Consider the following 21367-nt stretch of genomic DNA (forward strand, 5'->3'; position numbering starts at 1 on the left):
GATATCAGTAAATGAATTGGTGATATCGATAATTCTCGGTTAAATGTTAATTTGGCCCCCATATAGATGCGTAATTTGTACCAAATACCTGCTGAGTTAAGTGCTACAATGTCTGATCGTTTCCCATTTTTTACAGATAAATTAGAGACGGCCATTCGTGACTTGATCGATATGATATTGTCACAAAGGATGAACGCCACGCGTGTCCTTGGTAACCGATTAGTGCTCCGCGAAGCAGACGTTCTGGAAACTAGGAAGCGCACAGGTTTGTGGGGAGGGTAAATTTGCTTATTGCGTGGTGGCAGACAATTACACATATACGTATATTCCAGTACCTTTTCATTTCTCTCATTTGCATTCTTTAAGGCGGAGTTATGTATTTTAAGGAGAAAAATAATAGCCATTTTTCAACATTGCCTTTTTTGAAGAATTATAACAATAAGTGGAACATTGCTACTCTTTCCGATTCTGTCCTTAGTTTATGGTCAGGAAAGATAAGGTTCATAAGGTAGATTATGAGATTTGAGATTAACGTGGTTTCCTCAACCTCATTTCTTGTGATTAAGTGATGGGAGTAATTCGTATGGGAGTGAATAGTTTCAATCTAAATTCATCTATTTCTGTCAGAATCGATTCAGCTGGATCTGGATGACAAAATGGAAGACCTAAAGCGGTTGAAACGAAAAATCGACGCAGCATCAAATACGGACTTTAGACTCAGGGTAAGCAGCTCAAAATACACAAGACAGTTTCAGAGTTTAGTCAACTCTGCAAAAAAACAAACCGAAAACGTTATGAACTCAAGAGATAAAATCTCTGTTGTGTTAGATTTCTTATATTTATACTCTTAATTCATACGGTAGTATGTTACTTAACTTTCACTGAAGCTAAAGCTGAATTCGCTAAAGCTAGTTGGCATTATGCGTTGTATTTTTGTGGAAGACAAGTGATCTTCAACGAACGTCACACTTCACAAATGGTCATTTTCACCAAATCCCGACGAACATCGAGATCGGGGGGAAGTACAAATTCTCTGTCCAAGGCCGGGATTGAACCGATACCTCTTGTGTCTTGACTGGTAAAAGACTTACACAGTTAGAAAGATATATGATAACTGATAACTGTATGGACGTTTCAGACAAAGCAGTCGCACAAAATATTCCTCGTTAATTTGAAGAGTTTAAAACTTGGAAGAAATGGGTACTTGCTTTGCTTTGATTTTGCTGGGTTGGTTGTTTCCTTTTCCTCAGGAAGAAATCAAATGTGATCTTCGGAAAACTAACTCATTGGTGTCCACATACATGGAAGAAATAGAGGCCTTGCACAAGGAAAAAATTATTCAACTGAAATCCCTTCGTCAAGGTCTGTTTGCTTGTTTGGTGGTTTGTTTGATGGTTTGTTTTAATCTTAGAAGTCCCTGTATCGTAGAAATAAGATATTTATACAGGTTAGGCCACCACATAATGCCATGAGTGCCATGTTTCTTACTCGGTGTTATGACCATGAAACTTCTCTTCTTGCGAGCCAGTGATAAACTTAGGGTTCGTGTTACCAAACGCATAAGTCACTAATCGGCTCATGCTGGCTTCCTCTCCAGGCGTATGTGGGAAGGTCTGCCAGCAACCTGCGGATTGCCCTGGGTTTCCTCCGGTCTCTGCCAGGTTTCCTCCCAGCATAATGATGGCCGTCGTATAAGTGAAATATTCTTGAGTACGGCGTAAAACATCAATCAAATAAATAAATAAGTCAATAATTCAAGCACAGCTATGAGGTTAAACTGTTTTACCCCAGGATGTTTATAAATTGTACATATGTACATACTAATTCTTCACGGCAGAACAATGTACCGACTAAGCTTTGCCTTTTTCCTGTTCTGAGCTTGGTTTTTTTACAACTTGCAATTTATGACGGATGTCTTAAGATGCTTGATAAATACCACCATGGAGCCGTGAAACAAAAGGCGTTAAACACGAAAAACACACCTAGATTGTTATCACCATTATAAAGACAGCATAAACGAACGGTGCCCTTCGACACGAAAGCAAGACTGTGTCCAAATCTTCTTTCATGTGTGTGTCAGTCAAATGTCCTCTATAAGGCGACATATAAAGCGTTTCCAATAGGAGGGAATACTGTGAATGGCCTTTTTTGGACTTTATGCAAATGATGTGACGTCACATCACTTTCTTCAGAAGATTTTTACGTATTAGTCTGGGGAACATTTTGAACAGATGAATTCATTCATCTGTTGTCTTTGGCATGAGGTATTCTTTATTTTTTACCTTTATTTGATAACTTTGTATTTGAGAGTGTATGTAACCTAAATTCACATACGCTGTTGGATCTATAAGTCCCTCATTATCTTGAAAATACCAGTTGACTGATTAGAGTTTTTCAGGCCTCAACGCCTACGTAGTGTACTTAATTCAGCTCCGAGATTGGCTATCAGGTGTATAGCACCCTGGGGAAATCTTATTTGCGTGTTTTTTTCCGATCAAAGGTGCTGTGAGAGAGGATGAAGGATTAGTCGAGTAAGGATTGCTTTGACGTGGCCAATGCGTGACAATTTGGATATTTTTGTGAATTAGAGGCAGGTTACAGCATGGTTACAGGCTAAGGCGGATTTCTGATTATCCCAAGTCTCGAATAGTTCCAAGCATAACCCGAAAGGCGGCAAATCCGGAGCGTACAAACTGAATGCTAGTCACCCACGACGCCTTATTTCCCACCGACTGTCCCAGGATTGACTGTACTGAGAGTATTAGGTCTTCTGTTCTGGAATGAATTATTCTGGCTTACCTACTGTTCGGGACACACTGGCCTAGCCATTACATGAGAGATTGATGAGTTAGATTCGCAGGGGACGACTCGATTTAGTTAATGAGATCATGTTATTACCGGTGCCCTGGCGCCTATAATACTCTCTGCTAAGTTCCATCTGTAACTTTGGCTCCCCAAAGCCCTCCTTGCTGGCCTACCAGGTTGACTTCTTGTCCTGATTTTGTCCTCCCAAGGCATATTGTCTATAAAGAAATCCGTCATTATAAAGACGCAAACTATACCAACACTGACCTGTAAAACTAATTTGTTCTACCAGTTAGCAGCGTGCTTATTAATATGAAAGGAGTTTCTTTAAGTTTTGTTACTATTGATCTGGGGCGGGATTCACGGGGCACTCCCAGGGCTATGTGCACGTGGTTACAGTATATAAGACTTGCAGCATAGAGAGTACAAGTAGAATCACTCCCATCAAAGGAATGGCACACGCCAATATCCCAAACACGAACCGAATAAAAGCAGAGCATGGACGACAGTGTCGTAGTTGACAAATGGTTATACTCAAACATAACCGAGAAATCTAGGCTGTGATAATTTTGAAATTTGGACCGAACCTGTCCTCACTTCCAAGAAAGCTTCCACAATAAACCCTTTTTACAAACCCAGAATCCTTAAACAAGATCAAACATTTTGGTCCCGGTTAGCGTGCTATAGTGGTATGCTAGAAGTGCAACGCCAAACTTTATACCGAAATGACTACATTTCAAGCCCTCGCTTTCTTCATGCACGTGCTCGCAATTTTCTACACTCGAGTTTAAGTGGGCTGAACATTCGTTGTACACATAATATTTAGGTGATTTGGGCAGCATTAGTTCCTCATGTGAGAATAAGGTCACAACTCTTCAAGCCCGACATTGGCAGTTTAACCGTTGCTGCGCATCCTAACGTGGAATCTATCAACCGACATGACTCTCGCTCCACATCTGAGAATCGACATCCGTGCAAATACGTAACGAATCCTTTTAAATTTTGATCATAGACGTGTGGAATCGGAATTTGATGTCACTATGGCAACTATAGAACAGATCGTCAAACGCCTTGCATCTTACATCATGTGCATATTTGCCGAAAACTGCCATTTATTCACTGTAAAAATTAAGAATACAGGCGTTTGATGGAGTATCGCTAAGACACCAGTTTTTGAATCAATAACTTTATATGTAGACTGAAATCATCACATGTCAATGATTCATATATTGTTTGTTTGATTGGGTGTTTTGCCAGATTTCTGTAATCTCTGCCTACCGAATGAAGGTCATAACTCTAAAGAGGAGATGTCCAAGCTATCCACGGCCGTGGAACAGCTCGAGTCCAGTACATACAAGCATGCCTTACGACGAAAGGTTTGACTTTAGTCTTATTTTTCATCATTATTGCTTAGTTTTTTTACCTTATTTGTTTTATTCTTTTTTCCTTTCCTTAATTTTAAAGCAACTTTCAAATTTGTTTCGAAAATGTTGGACGGTGTTTCTTTTGTGGAGCAGGCCAGTCCCCATGCATACATATTTATGGCGCCGTCTCACTGTACTGGCATGCAAGTAACCGAATTCTCCGACTTTATTGGATACGGCCAGTAGATTTGTGTACTGAGTGTGTTATGTAATTGACAGTATGACCTACGTCCTCCACTTTTTCCAGTATGTATTAGTTATTTTGTTTGCATGAGGCTAAACGCCACCTTAAACTCTATTTGGGTTACTTCACAACGGTGTAGCAACATAATAATAATAAAGGCGACATACAGCAATTATAGTGCTGTCGCACTGAAACGCATTGCCGATGACACCAGACACGACACCTCATCTATAGTACACTAACAGCAAATGGACCGAAACTTGGTGTTATATGCTGAGAAGCCAAACCATTTTTTCTGCCAAGTGACCATGGCCAAAGTGCATTTGTTACTACCAGTGTTGATAAAAAACCAGTAATGAAGTAGCTCACCCAAAATAGCCAGTAGTGAACAAATAAAACACCCAGTGGCGAAATAAAACTGTTAGTGAAATAAAAACATGACCAGTACCGACATACCAGTTGTGAAACAAAAATCAACCAGAAATGATATAAAACTTGTTTTCTTCATTACTGGTTGATTTTTATTTCGCTACTGGTTACGGTTTATTACAACAACATGCTTGTACAGTCGTTTAGATTTCTATCCTCCACTGTCAGAGACATTGTTTCGACATTGTTCGTCCATCATTAGTTTTGCTTTGATTCCCACGGATTACTGTCATATAAAGGACAATATACACTGTAAGAATTTAATGCAAATTTACAGCATGAAGCACTGTATATTGTTACGGTAAATCATGTTGTAAATATTTTACACCATTTTCCAGCGCAATTCTGCACCTATGTGGTGTAATTTTACTCTAGTCGATATGTGTTTACAGCATTGTCTCTAAAACTAGCAGTTTGACCATTTACAGTGCACTTTGCTGTATATGTACACTGGTTTTCTTGGTAGATATGTAGATTTTGTTAATTTACAATGGAGTTAACTGATTATTTACACTGATATATGTGGAAATATACTACTATATTTTGGGTGTAAATATTAAAAAGCACATCTTGTAAAAGAACTGGTCACAAAATTGCCTGTACTTTTCACTGTAAAATTACAGTGTAATTTGTAATTTCCACGTTATATTTACATTTATAACGTACAGTATATGGAACTACTCAGGCTAAATTAAGTATAACTTATCATTCCTTGTAAATCTTTTATTCTGGTATTGCCAAGTTTATCGACAACGTGAAGCTAAATTCTCAGGAAGTCATTTTACTGCCCAGTGGCGTCCTCACAATTATAGCGTTAGCCAACAACGCTTCAATTTATTTATTTATTTATTTGGTTGGTGTTTTACGCCGTACTAAAGAACATTTCACTTATACGACGGCGGACAGCATTATGGTGGGTGGAAACCGGGCAGACCCCGGGGGAAACCCACGACCATCCGAACCACGCTTCAAGATGCCGATCTAAACAAACGCTTACTGCTTGTCAACACAACTTTGTCCTAAACCCCAAAGTCGTTGATAACACCTTTTCCAGGCGCAGTGTGTAGTATAAACATTCATATTTTTTGCTGGAACATACATTGCTATTTATCATAGTGTACAAATGTAATTTTTGATTATTAGAGCAAAAGATAATCTATGTGGTGTCGTTAAGGTAAATAGTTTTTAAATTTCCCTCTAAATAAAAACTAACTAATACTTTTGAATTTCTTTGAAGACATGCTTAAGAAGATGTTCATGTATAAATGAAAGTATTGTTTGTCAGGGGAGAGAAAAGATTATCGCTTTTGTACAGATCAAATAACTCATTTTAATTGCTTTTTTAGTTATAGGTGGACTATACTTTTTGTACTTCATGATGATAAGATGATCATGCACAAATAAACAAATAATACTGATTGTTACAGAGAAAACAAATACTATATTCTGTACCACTATTTTGTAATTGCCTACTAATCAGAGCTAGAAACAGAAGAGGGAAAAAAGGTGGGGGGGGAAACCTTGTGTTCGAAGTTACTTACATTTCTTGTTCATGATAAGGACCAGGTCATACATTGTTCAACGTGTTAAAACACCCTCTCTTAGCTCTTTTTTGTCACCAGTCCATGTACTTTATGACTGGTTTCCTCCATATCATATTATATAATAGAATCAGCGAAGCTGAAACAAGATTTAAGAGATCAACTCAATTCGAAGCAGACACTAAAGCAATATCTTTGACGTGAAAAAGACGTTTCATTATCTCTCAACTTTTTTAATTGCTGACTATAGGCCCATAGTACGTGCAAATCGTACAACAATTTCGCATTTCGGACGTTGCAGTTCACTTGGAAGTCACTCTGGTCACATTGATTTCTCAGCAATCGCCGTGTTATTGATACTGCACAAACAGCGGAAAATGAAATATGTTATACCTTAGGTAATGTTTAAATTTCTTTCGAAACTTTGTAGCATTTATTACCAGTTCCTGAGATTAAAATACAGGGACAAGAATCGAATAATACACAAAATCGCTTACACAAAACTTTTTATCGGGCTTAACGGACCACTCCTTACAAAGAATGCATTCGCCGAAAGAGGAGCACACAACATATATGCGAAAGGAGACGCGCGAAGTCAAAAATTCGGAATATTTTCTGAAATCTTGACATTGCGTAAAATCTCCCAAAGTCTCTAAAAACTTCATGAATTGCTGTAAAATCTCGTGAAATTTAATGCAATCTCCTTCTACAGGCGTCAACGGATGTTGAAAGCGAACGTTAACACCCATGTAACAGCTTTAACTCTTTGAACATTTCGTTTCACTGGAAATGAAAAATTGATTCACTTTGTAAAATACACAGTGCGATAAAATCGTCTCCCCGTTAAAGGAGAAACTAGTAGTGAAATAAAAACCAGCAAAATCAGTTGTTTTTTGTGAGTTGTAACAGTATCACCACTGGTTGTAACAGGATTATAACTACTATGGTGGCCTGGATGACGAGATGCTTAACCTTGGTATCCACAATCCAAATCAATCTGTAAATGCGACCACCCCTTTGAAGACACCGCTCATTATTTACGCTTTATACATGTACTTGATTTACGCATAAACACGAACCGTCATTATAGGTGTAAATTATCACGGAACTGCTTCATTGCAATGTATCTTCTCGGAAAAGTGCATAGATATTTAATCCTGTTCATAAATTTGCTGCGCCCACCATCATGCTGGTCGCCGTCGTACAGGTGAAATACTCTTGAGTAAGGCGTAAAACACCAATCAAATAAATAAATAAATTTGTTGCAAATAGTCACTGAATCTACTTATCCTTTCATTTATTTACACATTCATTTATCGTATTGTGCATCATGATTTTTCTTTCGCTTCGGAATTTAGTAACAGTATACACACCTTTCTTTTCCCTACTATTTGCCACCCGTTAATACTTCTCTGATAAACCCCTGTTTATGCCCTATTTATTTCGGCTACGTTATTACAATACACATGTGACTTTCGTCAACTCCTGTACCGTAAAGCATTTTATATGAAGAGAGGCCATAAAAGTTGTAGAACTTGCTACCAATCCTGTTGATTATTTGTCAGTAGAATAACTAAAAAACTGGTGGTTATAATCTCACCTCCGCCCGTACATGGGAAGGTCTGCCAGCCGCGTGGGTTTCTTCCCACCATAATGTTGGCTGATATGGTATAAGTGAAATATTCTTGAGTTCGGCGTAAAACACCAATCATGTAAACAAATAACTAAATTAAATAGTTGTTATTATAAATTATTTCAAGATGGCTTTGTAAAACAGGGAATGTACCAAGATTGCCAAAGTTAAAGTCTCAGATATGATCCGTGCAAGCCCGGGGTCACCCACTGAATAGGCAGATACTCAGACCCCTTAGCTGTCGCAATGCGATTCTGATATTTTGTACACCAGTTAGGAACTAATTACAGATTATTTAGTACCGCTTTGATAAAGATTCTAGAGTTGCACGTGATGTTCAAATATTAGAGTCAAAGCCCAAATATCAACCATGACGGTTGGTTCTTCAATACACCGCCATTGCACATACTATATGCGGAACCTGGCTAGCAGGTTTTGTGGTTGATTTTACCTTGAACGGGTGCTGTTTGTTGTCATTCATCGATCTAACGTTCAAAATTAGACAACGCTCAGTCTTTCCGTTTATCTGTCCAACAGGTATCTGATTACCGATTGGCCTCCAGTGACCTCAATGACGAGGTTGGCTTCCTCATCGAACAGAAAGCAGAGATGGTCGAGAAAATCGAATGTATAGAAAATGCCTTGGATTCCTTGATACTTGCTCCGAAACCGTCAGACCTCCATCACCCTGTCCTCCCGGAAAGCAAATACGAGTTACCTCCCCTGAACAAGTGGACTTACCCAAGAGGAGATGAGTTGTTAGACATCGTTGTACCGGATCCGGAAGTCACGTCAAAAACTAGCCTTTCCAGCGAGCAGTCAGTGCCCATGCTCAAGCAAGACGACATCGACAAACTGGTAGACCTTAGCACAAATCTTCTATGCAAAAATTCAAAACGAGGAATCAAAGACTTCAAGAAATCTTCTTTCCCAAGCCTGACTAGGCTGTTACGGACCAAATTGCACAAACAGGACTCAACGTCAAAGCAAGAGGCTGACCTGTTAAAAAGTGAGTCGAAAGAGGACAGTTCCTCCTTGTTGACATTTCATTGCGAGGAATTGCACGAAGTCATAAGAGAAAGTGTGAGCGATATCGAGGCCCTGCCCTCTCGACCCGGGTCACAGAGAGCAAGTCTCACGGAAATCCCATCAATGACTGACGGAGATGTCGTTTTCCAAGCTCTAGACGACAATACGAAAGGTGAGCTTTTAGTGAAAGGCAATGAGACTTGTGCATGCCTTGTGAGCATGTGCTATATGACTAAAAATATACTTCTTCTTTAATTTTTTTTTTTTGATTTATTTATTTTTTAAATGGTGTTTTACGCCGTATTCAAGAATATTTCGCTTGTAGAAATAGGCATGCCAGCATTATGGTGGGAGGAAACCGGGCTAAATATTTTTTGTTTGATTAGTTTTTTTAGATACTCATAATGTATATGACAGCTCTTGATCTTGAGTAATTCTGGGCTGGAGACTCCTAATACATTGCAATTAACATCAGTGCGTTTTTCTTTCTCTTCATTATTTTTGTACTTCAAGCTATATTGCCTGGGGGATGTAAGTTCTTACTATCTGAATACTTACATGAAGGGGTAGAACAAAACCCTAACAGGGACAGAATTTTACTTACAGTGTTCATTACCAAATCCTGTGGGCTACGCACTGGTATATAAAAACTATCACGCCCCCTGACCTACATAGCCGCCATTCTGCAGCAATAAGCGGTTGACGATACTCGTTTGGCGGTTTGCGCAGTCTAACAGTCTAACGCAGTCTTCCTCTCTGACCGTACGTGGGAAGGTCTACTAGCAATTTGAGGATGGACGTGGGTTTCCCTCAGGCTCTGCCCGGTTTCCACCAAAACGATGTAGAAAAGTCCGTCAGTAACTTGCCAATGATCGGTGGTTTGGCCGTTCACTCAGATTCCTTGCATGGCCGCTCAGTGAACGGCGTTAAGCAACAATCAAGTAAATAAATAAATATTAAACCGTTGATCTATGCTTTTGTTTCAGATAATACCAGCACACAGTCTTCTGCATCCGGAAAAGAAATATTCTCCGTGGCGTGTTTTCATTGGCAGTTGAGCCTCACTTCCTCACCTGGGAGGAGAAAACGAACTTCTAAACGAAAGCGTGCCCTGGCGGCAAAACAATTAACTAAGCCAGAAAGTAGTGAAACCAAAACTGACGAAGTTTGACAAAGCCTTGAATCACATATTACATTTTCAGGAGGTTGGACGTTCAACATTTTTTCAACACATTTTTATTTTACTTCTACCCTGCTGCACAATCCATCGTTCATCAAAGCACAATCGTAGGCTCTAGTATTTGGAGCAGTTCCACATGGATTCTTTTCCGGAACCGTAAAGGGGACTTATGAAGAAAAACAGATATTACACCGGTGGACAATATAAAAATATTTTAACCTGTTCTACACTTTTAAACATTTTCTCGAAATCTGAAGATGCCTTGTACCGGCAATGGTTTACTCCAGAATGTCCGGTCTCGTCTCTATATACCCATAAATCTTTACTGTCGTCCCCTAAGTGACAGATTCTAAAGTATGACGCTAATAAAGAATGGAATAAATAAAACGAGATCACGGTTAACAGTTTTGAAACATTTTGAAGCATTATCTAGGAATGAGTCCTATTAGGTGAATTAAATTGTAACAAAGTCAGTTCACAGAGATAAATCCATATCCATCGATGTGATTTTTTTCACTTTATATGCCCCTTTCACGGTTCCGTATGATGTTGTTGTTATCAAAGAAATGGATAGTTTTTCGTGTTGACCAGTTTTACCTGTAAGTAAAGTCAAGTTTTGTTTTTATATACATTGCCTGTGTTCATTTATTTAGTTGAACTATAGAGTGACGTGAAGTCGAGTCTCAAAACACACTGACTAGTCATTCTGCTTTTCGCGTTGTCAATCAACTCATAGCCAGGAAGACAACAACAACAACAACAGTCGATCAACCAGTACCGAAATGTTAGTTAGCCAATGGGCTTCCAGTTCTAAAGGACCAATGCGGTCGCTGTGAATTCAAGTCCTTCTCGTAATGTATTCCTCTCTGACCGTACGTGGGAAGGTCTACTAGCAACTTGAGGATGGACGTGGGTTTCCCTCAGGCTCTGCCCGGTTTCCTCCACCATAATCCTGGCCGCCGTCGTGTAAGTGAAATATCCTTGAGTACAGCGTGAAACGCCAATCAAATAAATAAATAAATCCAGTCCTAAATGTGATGGGCAATTTAGTAAGGAATGTCACTGCCATTTCTGGGCAAACACTCAGGGTGTAGAAGCGATTCACTGGATGACACGGCTTTCAAATATTTATGTCTTGTGGAATTCCCCAAGGGGCAGGCCTGTAACGGAAATCCAGCTATGTATATTTATCAACGAATGAGCAGGTAAAGTATGACAGTATAAAGTAAGTCGCTGGTGCTATGAGTGTAAGGGTCGGCCACGATCTAAACCTAAGCCTGCGAAGTACAGTTTCACACTGCCGACGGTTCTTTTTCGCTTCGATGCAGTAGAACCCTTGACTGATCTGAACACTGCAGGAAGTCTGACCCAGTCATAGGTTAGTCTAAAGTATGTCATCCAACGAAATCTCTCAGCACACATCTGGCAGCACATGATGTGGCTTGTGATGGTGTGACCTCCAGTCTGCAGTGCACACTTAAATCTGATACTTTGCTTGCAGCTCCTTCACTCTATAGCACTTCACTGGTTGAAACATGCTACATGCATTTGAGCTGAACTCGCAGTGCGCGCCAATTAAAGCTGCCAGAGTCAACTCTGAAGAGGTTAAGGGATATGACCTCTGGTACAGCGGGAACGGCATAAGCACGGTGTATTCGTGCCCGTCTTGCTTCTGCAAGGAATATAGATTGTATGTTAAGACGTCATATATGTTCTTATGAACTTTATATAAATTATTCATTTTTTAAATTTATTTATTTATCTTACTCAATAAGCGACGGTCAGGTTTATGGGTGAAGGAAACAGGAGTGCCCGGAGTAATACAGAGACCTTCGCAAAGTATCCCTGACAAACTTTTTGAATTAAAACCCTGCAGTCAAACATTATCAATGTTCCCCAAAAAGTTAATGCTTAGGAACTGGTGTGCTGGCAACGCTGTTAAACACGTTTAATATCTCTCATTCGTAGGAGACTATGGGACAGGATGCCCTTCCACGTCACATCTAGAGTAAACAGACAGGGGTAGCGCACTTTCATTATACCTATTTGAGCAAAATCAGGACATATTAACAGACAAAGGTCGTTGGCGATTTTTTATGTTATTGTATGTTAAATGCGATGACAAGACAGCATTTTGAGTAATTCTAGAACAGTGGCGTCTAATAAATTGCAATTCACAGCACTGGATTTTTTTTTCTTTACCTAATTCTACCTATTAGCCATGGAGCTGCGGGTGTGTAATTTGCCACAGTTTTAGTCTTTACGTTAACAGATGGAATTAAACCCTAACAGAGGGTCTGTTATGGTAAGGCGGGGCATCGGCCCCAGTGTAAGAAACTATGCACCTCAAGAAGCGAAACTGATTATAGCTACGAGTGCATGACAGCTGCTGACACACTCGTAAAAAATCAAAAAAGGTATCCTGATCTAGTCAAAATGAAATATCTCTTTTTTGCATTAGATAATGTAGAGTGGGAAAAATCACTGAACCACTAAAGTCAAATAAATAAATATATAACAAATGTAACTTTCAGCCTTCTACTTTCGCTACGCATATGGTTTCGCTATAGTTGCCAAGCTTTACGTAATATCATGGCTTATCCATTTCTATTCATGATGACACTTATTTAATGCAAAACAGCCTATATCTTGACTCCCACAAAAGTATATTTTCAAAGCCTAAAACAAAGACGGCCCAGATAACACAGTTGGTAGAGCGTCCGCTTCGAGAGGCGGTAGATCCACGGGAAGTTCTGGATCGAGTCACACCTTAAAAGAGGAAGTTCTAACTTCAGGTAGGCCTGATAGACTATGGCAGAAATGCGGATTTTGAACATTGTTATAATATCACAAAAGTGATTACATTATAAATTTTATATTTTTACATATGAAGACAAGCGTTACCCAAAACGAAACTTTGACAGCACTCAGAAATAAACACATGAAAGTTTCAGTAAAGATATTTTTCTGGCTAAATTGTAAATTAAAAATAGAGTGTCTCGTTTGTACGAAAAATGTGCTGGGATTTTGAAATTTGCACTTTCTTACCTCTCTGGGTACTGATTCTCCGCCTTATCGTACGAGACCTTATTTCTCCGGGTACGTGTGACCATTTGCCAGCTAGGAAATAAGAAGTTTTTACTTGTATTGAAACAGAAACGGAAGTCCGTAAAGGGGCTATTCAAGTATATAATTGCAAGACCCATTTTCCAAAACAACGTAAAACACCAGGAATATGTAAGAAAATAATATATAAATTAAAAATAAAGCTGGTATAACATGTAAGAGAGAAGCAGGCAACAGTTTTCAATGATGTTAGAAAGACGCCAGGGATGTTCCAGGTTAATTAATGAAATAGGAATTCAAATCGTATACCATGCTAATGTATACGTTGTCAAAGATCTAAATATGTTTCTCGGCTGCGCTTTGATCGCAGCTGTTTATATAGCCATCGTGGCGATTTAATTCAACACGATAAATAGACAACCCCTGGGCCCTAATTAAGGAGAAATAGACACAGTTATGAAGCAGAGTCGCACTTTGATTGTAACTGTTCGTAAAAGTATACAATATGCTGATCTAATAAACCTGAATGTATGGACTCCAATCTGAGGTTATGAGGAATTAGATAGAACAATGGCACAGATTGCCAGAGATTGCGCAAGCTCTGTCCATTGACTTTGAAATAGCTTTGAAGTTAGACGCTAGTGATCTAACCTAGCCTGGCATGTCAAGGGCATTGAAACTAAGTATAACTATGTTACAGACATGGTATCAGGGTTTGACAAATTATGCTGTCAACTTACCCAAGAGTAAAGATAAAAACGTACGTTTCCCTTGAGTCGACCTGTCATGCCGAGTTTCCGACCATTGTCAGATTTCCCGCGCAGAGTCTCTGTACAATCTCTGCAAGCTGTTTATGGAGGATAGCGCCGCGGACTTTTCATATTACAGGAGATAATTGAGAGCGACAAGTTAAATTACTCGTGGCTAGACTATTCCGTGAGACCGAGCAGAGATAATTCAAGACTGGTGTGCTCAAGTGAAACCCAGTTCATTATCTATGCATAAATTCGTAAATCAGACGTCAACCAAAATGGACGTTCCGGGTCAATAATCGTAAGGCCATTTCCCAAAACGACGTTTAGCACAAAATACCAAAGAAAGCATATAAAGTACAAAATTAGGACGGAATCATGCAAAGACAAGCAGTCAACAATTTTTAATGTTGGAAAGAAGTAAGAAATTTTCTAGACGACTGAATGAAATTAGTATCCAAGTGGTGCACCATTTTAGTACCCGTATATAAATCCCAATAATCAAAACGTGTATTGTATTTGCACTTTGACTGAGACTGTTCGTATACTAGTATCCAAGAGTGGCTGTCTAATACATCGCTAAGAGACACTTCCTCATGCAAGTCCCGGGTTAAGCGGAATTATCACTAGCCGCTCTACCTATATTTATTTACAAGAGAACTATGGTCATTGTAAAACTTAAGAAATATAGTACTTAACGTTTGATGGAATAACCTTATCACACCACTTTTGGCAGTAGTAACGTTTGACGTTGATTTGAAATCGCCACCCAACGCACAGAATGTGAGAAATGCTACAAGGCGAGACATGCATGAGGATAATGAAGTTACGAGGCTGCAAACTCACCCAAAATGTCACTCATGAATCGCGTTCACGATGCTAGCACAAAAGTATGGAAGCCAGTCTCAGCCGCACAATCGTTCCATTGTGGTATCGTCTGATGGTGGCACAAATCGATGACACGGAACGTTGATGCGATGATACGGAACGTTGATGCGATGATACGGAACGCTGATACGATGATAAGGAACGTTGATATGATGATACGGAACGTTGATACGATGGTACGAAGCTACGGCGTTACACGAAGAGATGACAAGTCATAACACGAAGCAATAGTACGATGACCCATGCCCCGTAGCATCGTGTCATCGCTTCGCTTCATAGTGCCATCGCTTCGTGCCATCAACTTCTGAGAAATAACCGCGTGACTAAAGCAGAGCATCAAGGCCTCAGGTATATTTTTCTTCCCAGACTACCTCTCGCCAAAGCAGTAGACCTAATACTCCGTTCACACAGCTAAAGCTAAGCAGGTTTAACTTGAGAAAGTGGCTTTGAGCCAGTTTAACGTCGCCTGTGTGAATGCAAAGGTGGGGGGGGGGAGAATTTCATCCGGTTTATGTGCCCAAACTAGCGACGTGGCTTTAAGCCAATTTCAGGGTTTGAGCGGGTTTATCTGTGCCGTGTGAATGGATTAAATGCCCCGGGCACGTGGAGGTCAGGATGACGTCGTAATTACTAAACCGCCTTAAATGTGACTGTGAACTTAAAAATCTGGCTTAAAATCGGCTTGGCCATATGGTCGTGTGAACGCACACTTTTTTACAACTGGCTTCGATTTAAACCAGTTCAGATTTGATTCCATTTAAATTTTGGCCGTGTGAACGGGGTTTAAGACACAGGAAGTGTAACGAAATATGAACGCCATTACATACCAGTAACGTTAGGATTGTCATAAACCGATGTTACGATGATCTGTGTCATCGCTTCATAATGTCGTGCTTTTGCTTCGCATCATCCTGCCCATCGCTTCGCAACATCGCCCCGTGCTTCTGTTTATAGTTTTGGAGTGATGTCATAAGCTGCTCTGAGCCAGTCCTCCGCACACTCTTCAGTCACGCGATTAGAGTATCGAAAGTAAAAACAAACCGAATTTAACCCAGGTGAGATAGACCCGAATAAGATTTCAGCATGAATAATGAAAATCATAGCTTTTAGGTAAGAGATTTTTTTCTGGATAGTATGAATAGTATATATGAATCATATATGAAAGATATGATGGTTTCATTGTCTTGTAGTACTTTAGCCTTAAGAAATGGACAAAACTCAGCATTTCGCTTATTTGACTCTATGTTATTTACCACCTCCTGTCCTTGTGAGGAGCTCAGTTGGTTAGCGCGCTAGCGCAGCGTGATGACCCAGCAGCCTCTCACCAATGCGTTCGCTGTGGGTTCAAGTCCAGCTCATGCTGGCTTCCTCTCCGGTCGTAAGTGGGAAGGTTTGTCAGCAACCTGCGGATGGTCGTGGGTTTCCCCGGGGCTCTGCCCGGTTTCCACCCACCATAATGCTGGCCGCCGTCGTATAAGTGAAATATTCTTGAGTACGGCGTAAAACACCAATCAAATAAATAAATAAATAAATCCTTGTGAGGAAATTGGATGCTCAAAGCTAACAATATCGTGCTTTCCACCCACCATAATGCTGGCCGCCGTCGTATAAGTGAAGTGAAATATTCTTGAGTACGGCGTAAAACACCAATCAAATAAATAAATAAATAAATAAATAAATCCTTGTGAGGAAATTGGATGCTCAAACTAAACAATATCGCTTTCTTATAGCATTGCATGAGCTACACTACATTATGGCATGAATATAACTTTAGTCAGTTTCCATAAACTAGCAAGAGGTCTACGTACGGACATATGAATATGGGACTCCAAGGTGTGAAACGTTTGACTACTCTCAACTATACAACCAACCATCAACAAATTTTGCTCGGCGAATGGAGAGTCAATGGCACAAGGGAGATAACTTTTGCAGGCATCAGCGACATCTTACAGCTGCTTACTGGCCTCGGACCCCCATTAATTTTCCATAAGCGACAATGTTAACGTCTAGCGCTGTAGCTCAGTCCCAAACATTCCGTGGCCATTAAGCTTTGGTGCATACCTGGCCCAGCCTGTGAGAAAGAAGCCATAAAAATCTTGACATAGGTTGACCGTCAAAATCTGGACCTTTCCATGCCGGCAGCTGGGAGGCGTGCCTAGCAACGCCAAGGGGACGTCACTCGCAGCCTCATCACTACCTCACACCTTGTGTCCTCTCGCCCAGAATTTCAAACTTTCATCAATAAAGCTCATACCTCCTCAAAGTTTAGACAGTTTCCAGCATTTTAATACCAAGCATGCACCTGTGCACCAAAAATGGACGCCTGGGAGCAAAAAAAGACTTTATACCCTAAAATTCACAGAACTACAATCGTCCCTACCGAAAAACGGAAGTTGTAATGGGGGTCTGTGTCCTATCACACCAGCCACCTTTTTTCAAAATCAATAATTTTTGCACCACACAATTCCTGACACTTCTGAACCTCACAGGCAAAATTAGGGCTTGATACATGCAGAAACTTTGGAGTTGAATGAATTCAAGTTGGGGTACCCCCATCTTGAACATGTGTCTTTTTTCCAGGGTGAAAAAACTCTGAGGGGTAAACTTTGAAGCCTTGCAGTGCATATACCGTTCGAGATATCTCCATCAGGTCAACTGTTTTGGAAAGACAAGATGTTTATCTGCAAGAAAAGTTAAAAAAATCACATTGACAGAGCACTTTAGACTTTTCAAAAGCAACCATTTAGAGAAATATACATTTTTAAGAAGACTTTTCTACTCAGAGCAGCTTTAAATATCAAAGTTACAAGCCAAAAGTGTCAAAGCATACATCAAAATATAGGTAATTTATCTGACAATTAAATGTCAAAATATAAGACATTTACTTCAGCAACTATGTGAAAAAAATTGACTGACAGTGTGGTAGGGGGTATCAAAGCGGATTGTCACGATTTCGGAACAATCACTTGTGACCAAAATCAAAGCAAGAATAATGCCTCAAGGTGATGAAGACCTAATCACAGGCACTTTTTTAGTGGACAGGACTTAAGAAAAGACTAGTATCCCAGTTCCCCACTGAATAACATGATGAAACCCTTTAAAAGACCACCCAGCCAGGCACCCCCCCCCCCTGCCCTCCTCCCCCATGACTGCTGATTGGCTGACCAGCTCACCATGCAAAAACCTCCCTGCACCATTGCTGTTGTCTCACAGCAGGTTATTACTCTGCACAGTAACATCAAAGGGTGTCACATTGGCATCTACAATATATAAACAGAGAGGAAAAATATGAATTTAACATTTCCAATCAGGCAGCCACCAAGTACACCTATATTGGTCAGTCTGACAGTTAACAAGGCAAACAATCTACCCCAAAACACCATGAAGGGAGACAGAAAGAGGAAACAGTCTAGATTTCAAGCTGGAAAGGCCCAGAATGGCTCAAATAACCTGTCAGCAGTTACAGACATGCTGAATCCTGTGCCTGGGTGTTCCTTGATGGACACAGATTTCCAGCCCAATCAGGAGGCTGTAAGAACACACCAGCCTGACACAAAGAGAATACAGCGGCCAAGACGGTGCAAGGTAGATTCCACGGCTGGATCAGACAGAGATACACATGAGCGGGAATGGGCTGCTGAAGGAATGCGACTCATAGATATACAGAAAATGGTGTGTATATGGAACAAAGTTATGCTTGAGCACAGTGAGACCAAGGACCACTGTCCACTGCCCAGGTTAGAGATAGCTGCAGAGAAAAAGTGGGGTTTAGCCTGGGCGTTCAGTTTTAAGTGCTGTGACTGTGACTATGTATCTGGCTTCCACAAATTCTACAAAGAGGTAGAATGCAACAGACCTGGCCAAAAAGCTGCGGCGGTGAACCGAGCTCTTCAAGTAGGCCTCCAGGACACACCAATGGGGAACACCCGAGCCAGACTCCTATTTGCAGCGATGGACGTGCCGCCTGCCACTCGTAGGAACATGCATCGCACTGCAAACCATGTCGCATCTGCAATCGCAAAGCTGAACAGAGAGGATATGGCAAATAAGGTGGAAGAGGTAAAGGCATACAAAAGGCAAAGAGGAGAGGATGACAGCACAATAGATCTGGCCACAGACACTCGCTACAACAGCATTACCATAACCAGTCCCAAGAAACCGGGCCAGAATGCTTCACAAGCAATTTCCCTGGCTGTGGAGACATCAACAGACAAGCAATACATTGTCTCCGCAGCACTGAAGAATAAATTGTGTTGGACTGGGTCCTGGCTAAGAGGAAAAGGCTTCCAAGTAAAGTGCCCTGGAGGACACGAGGAGTGCACAGCGAACACAAACCCACATGCCCCCTGGTCCGAGTATAATATGGGGAACGAGATTGGCGAGGGATTGGCGAGGCAAGGTGTTTTAGCCAAACATGTAACCACAGACGGCGACTCCAGGTCAGCCAAGGGAGTGGAGGACGGCATCCGACTGGTCGAGCCACTGTGGGAGGTCGAACGGTTAGCAGACCCCACGCACCTTGGTAGATCCCAGTTCAAGAAATGTAACCAGGCTAAGTTCAGCGATGCCATGTTCGAAGGACAGGGCCGAACGAGGGAAGCCAGGAAGAAAGCACAGAAGGTGTTGAGTCAGGATGTTAAGGCCAGGTGTAGCTTGATATTTTCTCAACTTATGTCTGAGCACATTGGTGACATGAGGAAAATAAAAACTTGCCTACCCAGGGTTGTGGATGCAACGGTCAGGTGTTACGGTGGGGACTGTTCCAAATGCCGCAGGAACAGTGTGGTTTGCTCCGGAGGGGAAACCAGCAGCTGGTGGGAGAGGTCCCTGTTTTTATCCACCAGTAAACTCTGCCCTTTTAACATGGATGACAACGACAGGAAACTATTGACCGAAGTACTGCACATGAGGTTGAGCGAGACAGCCGTCACCAGTCTCCGGATGAACACCAGCACTCAAAAGTGCGAAGCTGTCAACAGATCACTCAGCGTCTCCTTGCCCAAGAATGTAAACTACAGCAGAAATATGGAGGGAAGGGCGGCGTCCACAATCCACAGACTTAACAATGGCCAGGACAAGTCCACGGCTGCCAAACTCCAAGCTGTCGGCGCCAGTATTTCACCTAGGAGCGAGAGAACAGTACAACAGATTGAAAGGGTGAACCAGTACCACAAGGTTTATAAGAAGCGACAGACAGTTAAGGGGAGATCACTCCGCAATACAGCCAGAAAACTTCGAGAGCACATTGAGTACAGGCTTTCAAATCCAGAAGAAAAAACTGACTATGCCAAGGGACAACTGGACAACACCCAAACAGATCACACATACACTAGATATTTGTAACCGCCAATTTTGTATATAATTTGTCACTGCTGTTGTTGCTTATGAAAGAAATTAAAAAATGATAACAGAAATTGAGCAAAATCTAAAACAATCTGTTATTTATTATTTTTAATGAGGGGAAACCAACCTGCTCAGTCTTAAATGCAACATGCAACTTGCATACTGCCCATGGCCGAGACAGCAGTGCTGCCTGTTATTGTTAACACAATGTGATTCCAAGCTTATGTGGTCCACATTTACACAGCGTGTGTTGTGGCACACGTGTGAACAATCAAGCTTGGGATCTAAATGTGACAGCCCCTGTCTGGCCATATAAACAAGTCTACTGATGTGTTTCTTCTTCCATCGATGTGTGACGGGGTCTTTGTAGGAGGCAAGACCATATCGACCATCCCTCGTCAATGGTCCAGTCCACACTCGACAGGCTCCGTTTTCACTATAAACACTGAAACTTTCAATTTTTGCAGCAATTTCTGCTCTGAACGTCTCCATTTTCAAGCGTAGGAATACTAGAACGTTGCATGTTGTTCATTTCAGGATGCCTATACACATGCTACCCTACGCTGAACAGCATTTTACCGATTTTTCATCAAAATGGATATTTTCAAAATGTAAATAGCCCCAAGAAGCTATGAAACGGCCCAATCAATGCAAAGCACATCACAGACATACCCACCAAAAATTATCAGGCTGCTGCGAAATCTAAGCGCATAGTGACATTTTTCACATTTTGGTGACTTCGTCAGTACAGGCCTCGGACCCCCATTAATTTTCCATAAGCGACAATGTTAACGTCTAGCGCTGTAGCTCAGTCCCAAACATTCCGTGGCCATTAAGCTTTGGTGCATACCTGGCCCAGCCTGTGAGAAAGAAGCCATAAAAATCTTGACATAGGTTGACCGTCAAAATCTGGACCTTTCCATGCCGGCAGCTGGGAGGCGTGCCTAGCAACGCCAAGGGGACGTCACTCGCAGCCTCATCACTACCTCACACCTTGTGTCCTCTCGCCCAGAATTTCAAACTTTCATCAATAAAGCTCATACCTCCTCAAAGTTTAGACAGTTTCCAGCATTTTAATACCAAGCATGCACCT

At 41.1% G+C, this 21367-nt stretch overlaps 1 protein-coding gene and 1 long non-coding RNA gene across 2 annotated transcripts in view; one reads left to right on the plus strand and one right to left on the minus strand.

Annotated features, from left to right (window-relative positions):
* LOC135466031 (uncharacterized) overlaps window positions 1-10807 on the plus strand; it is a 39644-nt gene extending 28837 nt beyond the window's left edge. Inside the window, exons 3-8 of the mRNA XM_064743421.1 lie at window positions 137-265; window positions 628-722; window positions 1251-1362; window positions 4063-4181; window positions 8554-9217; window positions 10032-10807. Of these exons, the coding sequence (XP_064599491.1) occupies window positions 137-265; window positions 628-722; window positions 1251-1362; window positions 4063-4181; window positions 8554-9217; window positions 10032-10216 (1304 nt within the window). The 3' untranslated portion in view covers window positions 10217-10807. The remainder of the gene's footprint in view (window positions 1-136; window positions 266-627; window positions 723-1250; window positions 1363-4062; window positions 4182-8553; window positions 9218-10031) is intronic.
* A 6100-nt stretch (window positions 10808-16907) lies between these two features.
* On the minus strand, window positions 16908-21353 carry LOC135465808 (uncharacterized). The gene is made up of 3 exons (XR_010444068.1): window positions 20951-21353; window positions 18105-18191; window positions 16908-17612 (listed from the first exon to the last, which is right to left on the minus strand). It is a non-coding gene; the product is annotated as an uncharacterized LOC135465808 (long non-coding RNA).
* Window positions 21354-21367: the final 14 nt, after the last annotated feature.

Source organism: Liolophura sinensis, chromosome 5 (assembly GCF_032854445.1).
Source record: "Liolophura sinensis isolate JHLJ2023 chromosome 5, CUHK_Ljap_v2, whole genome shotgun sequence".
In the NCBI taxonomy this organism is placed as follows: domain Eukaryota; kingdom Metazoa; phylum Mollusca; class Polyplacophora; order Chitonida; family Chitonidae; genus Liolophura; species Liolophura sinensis.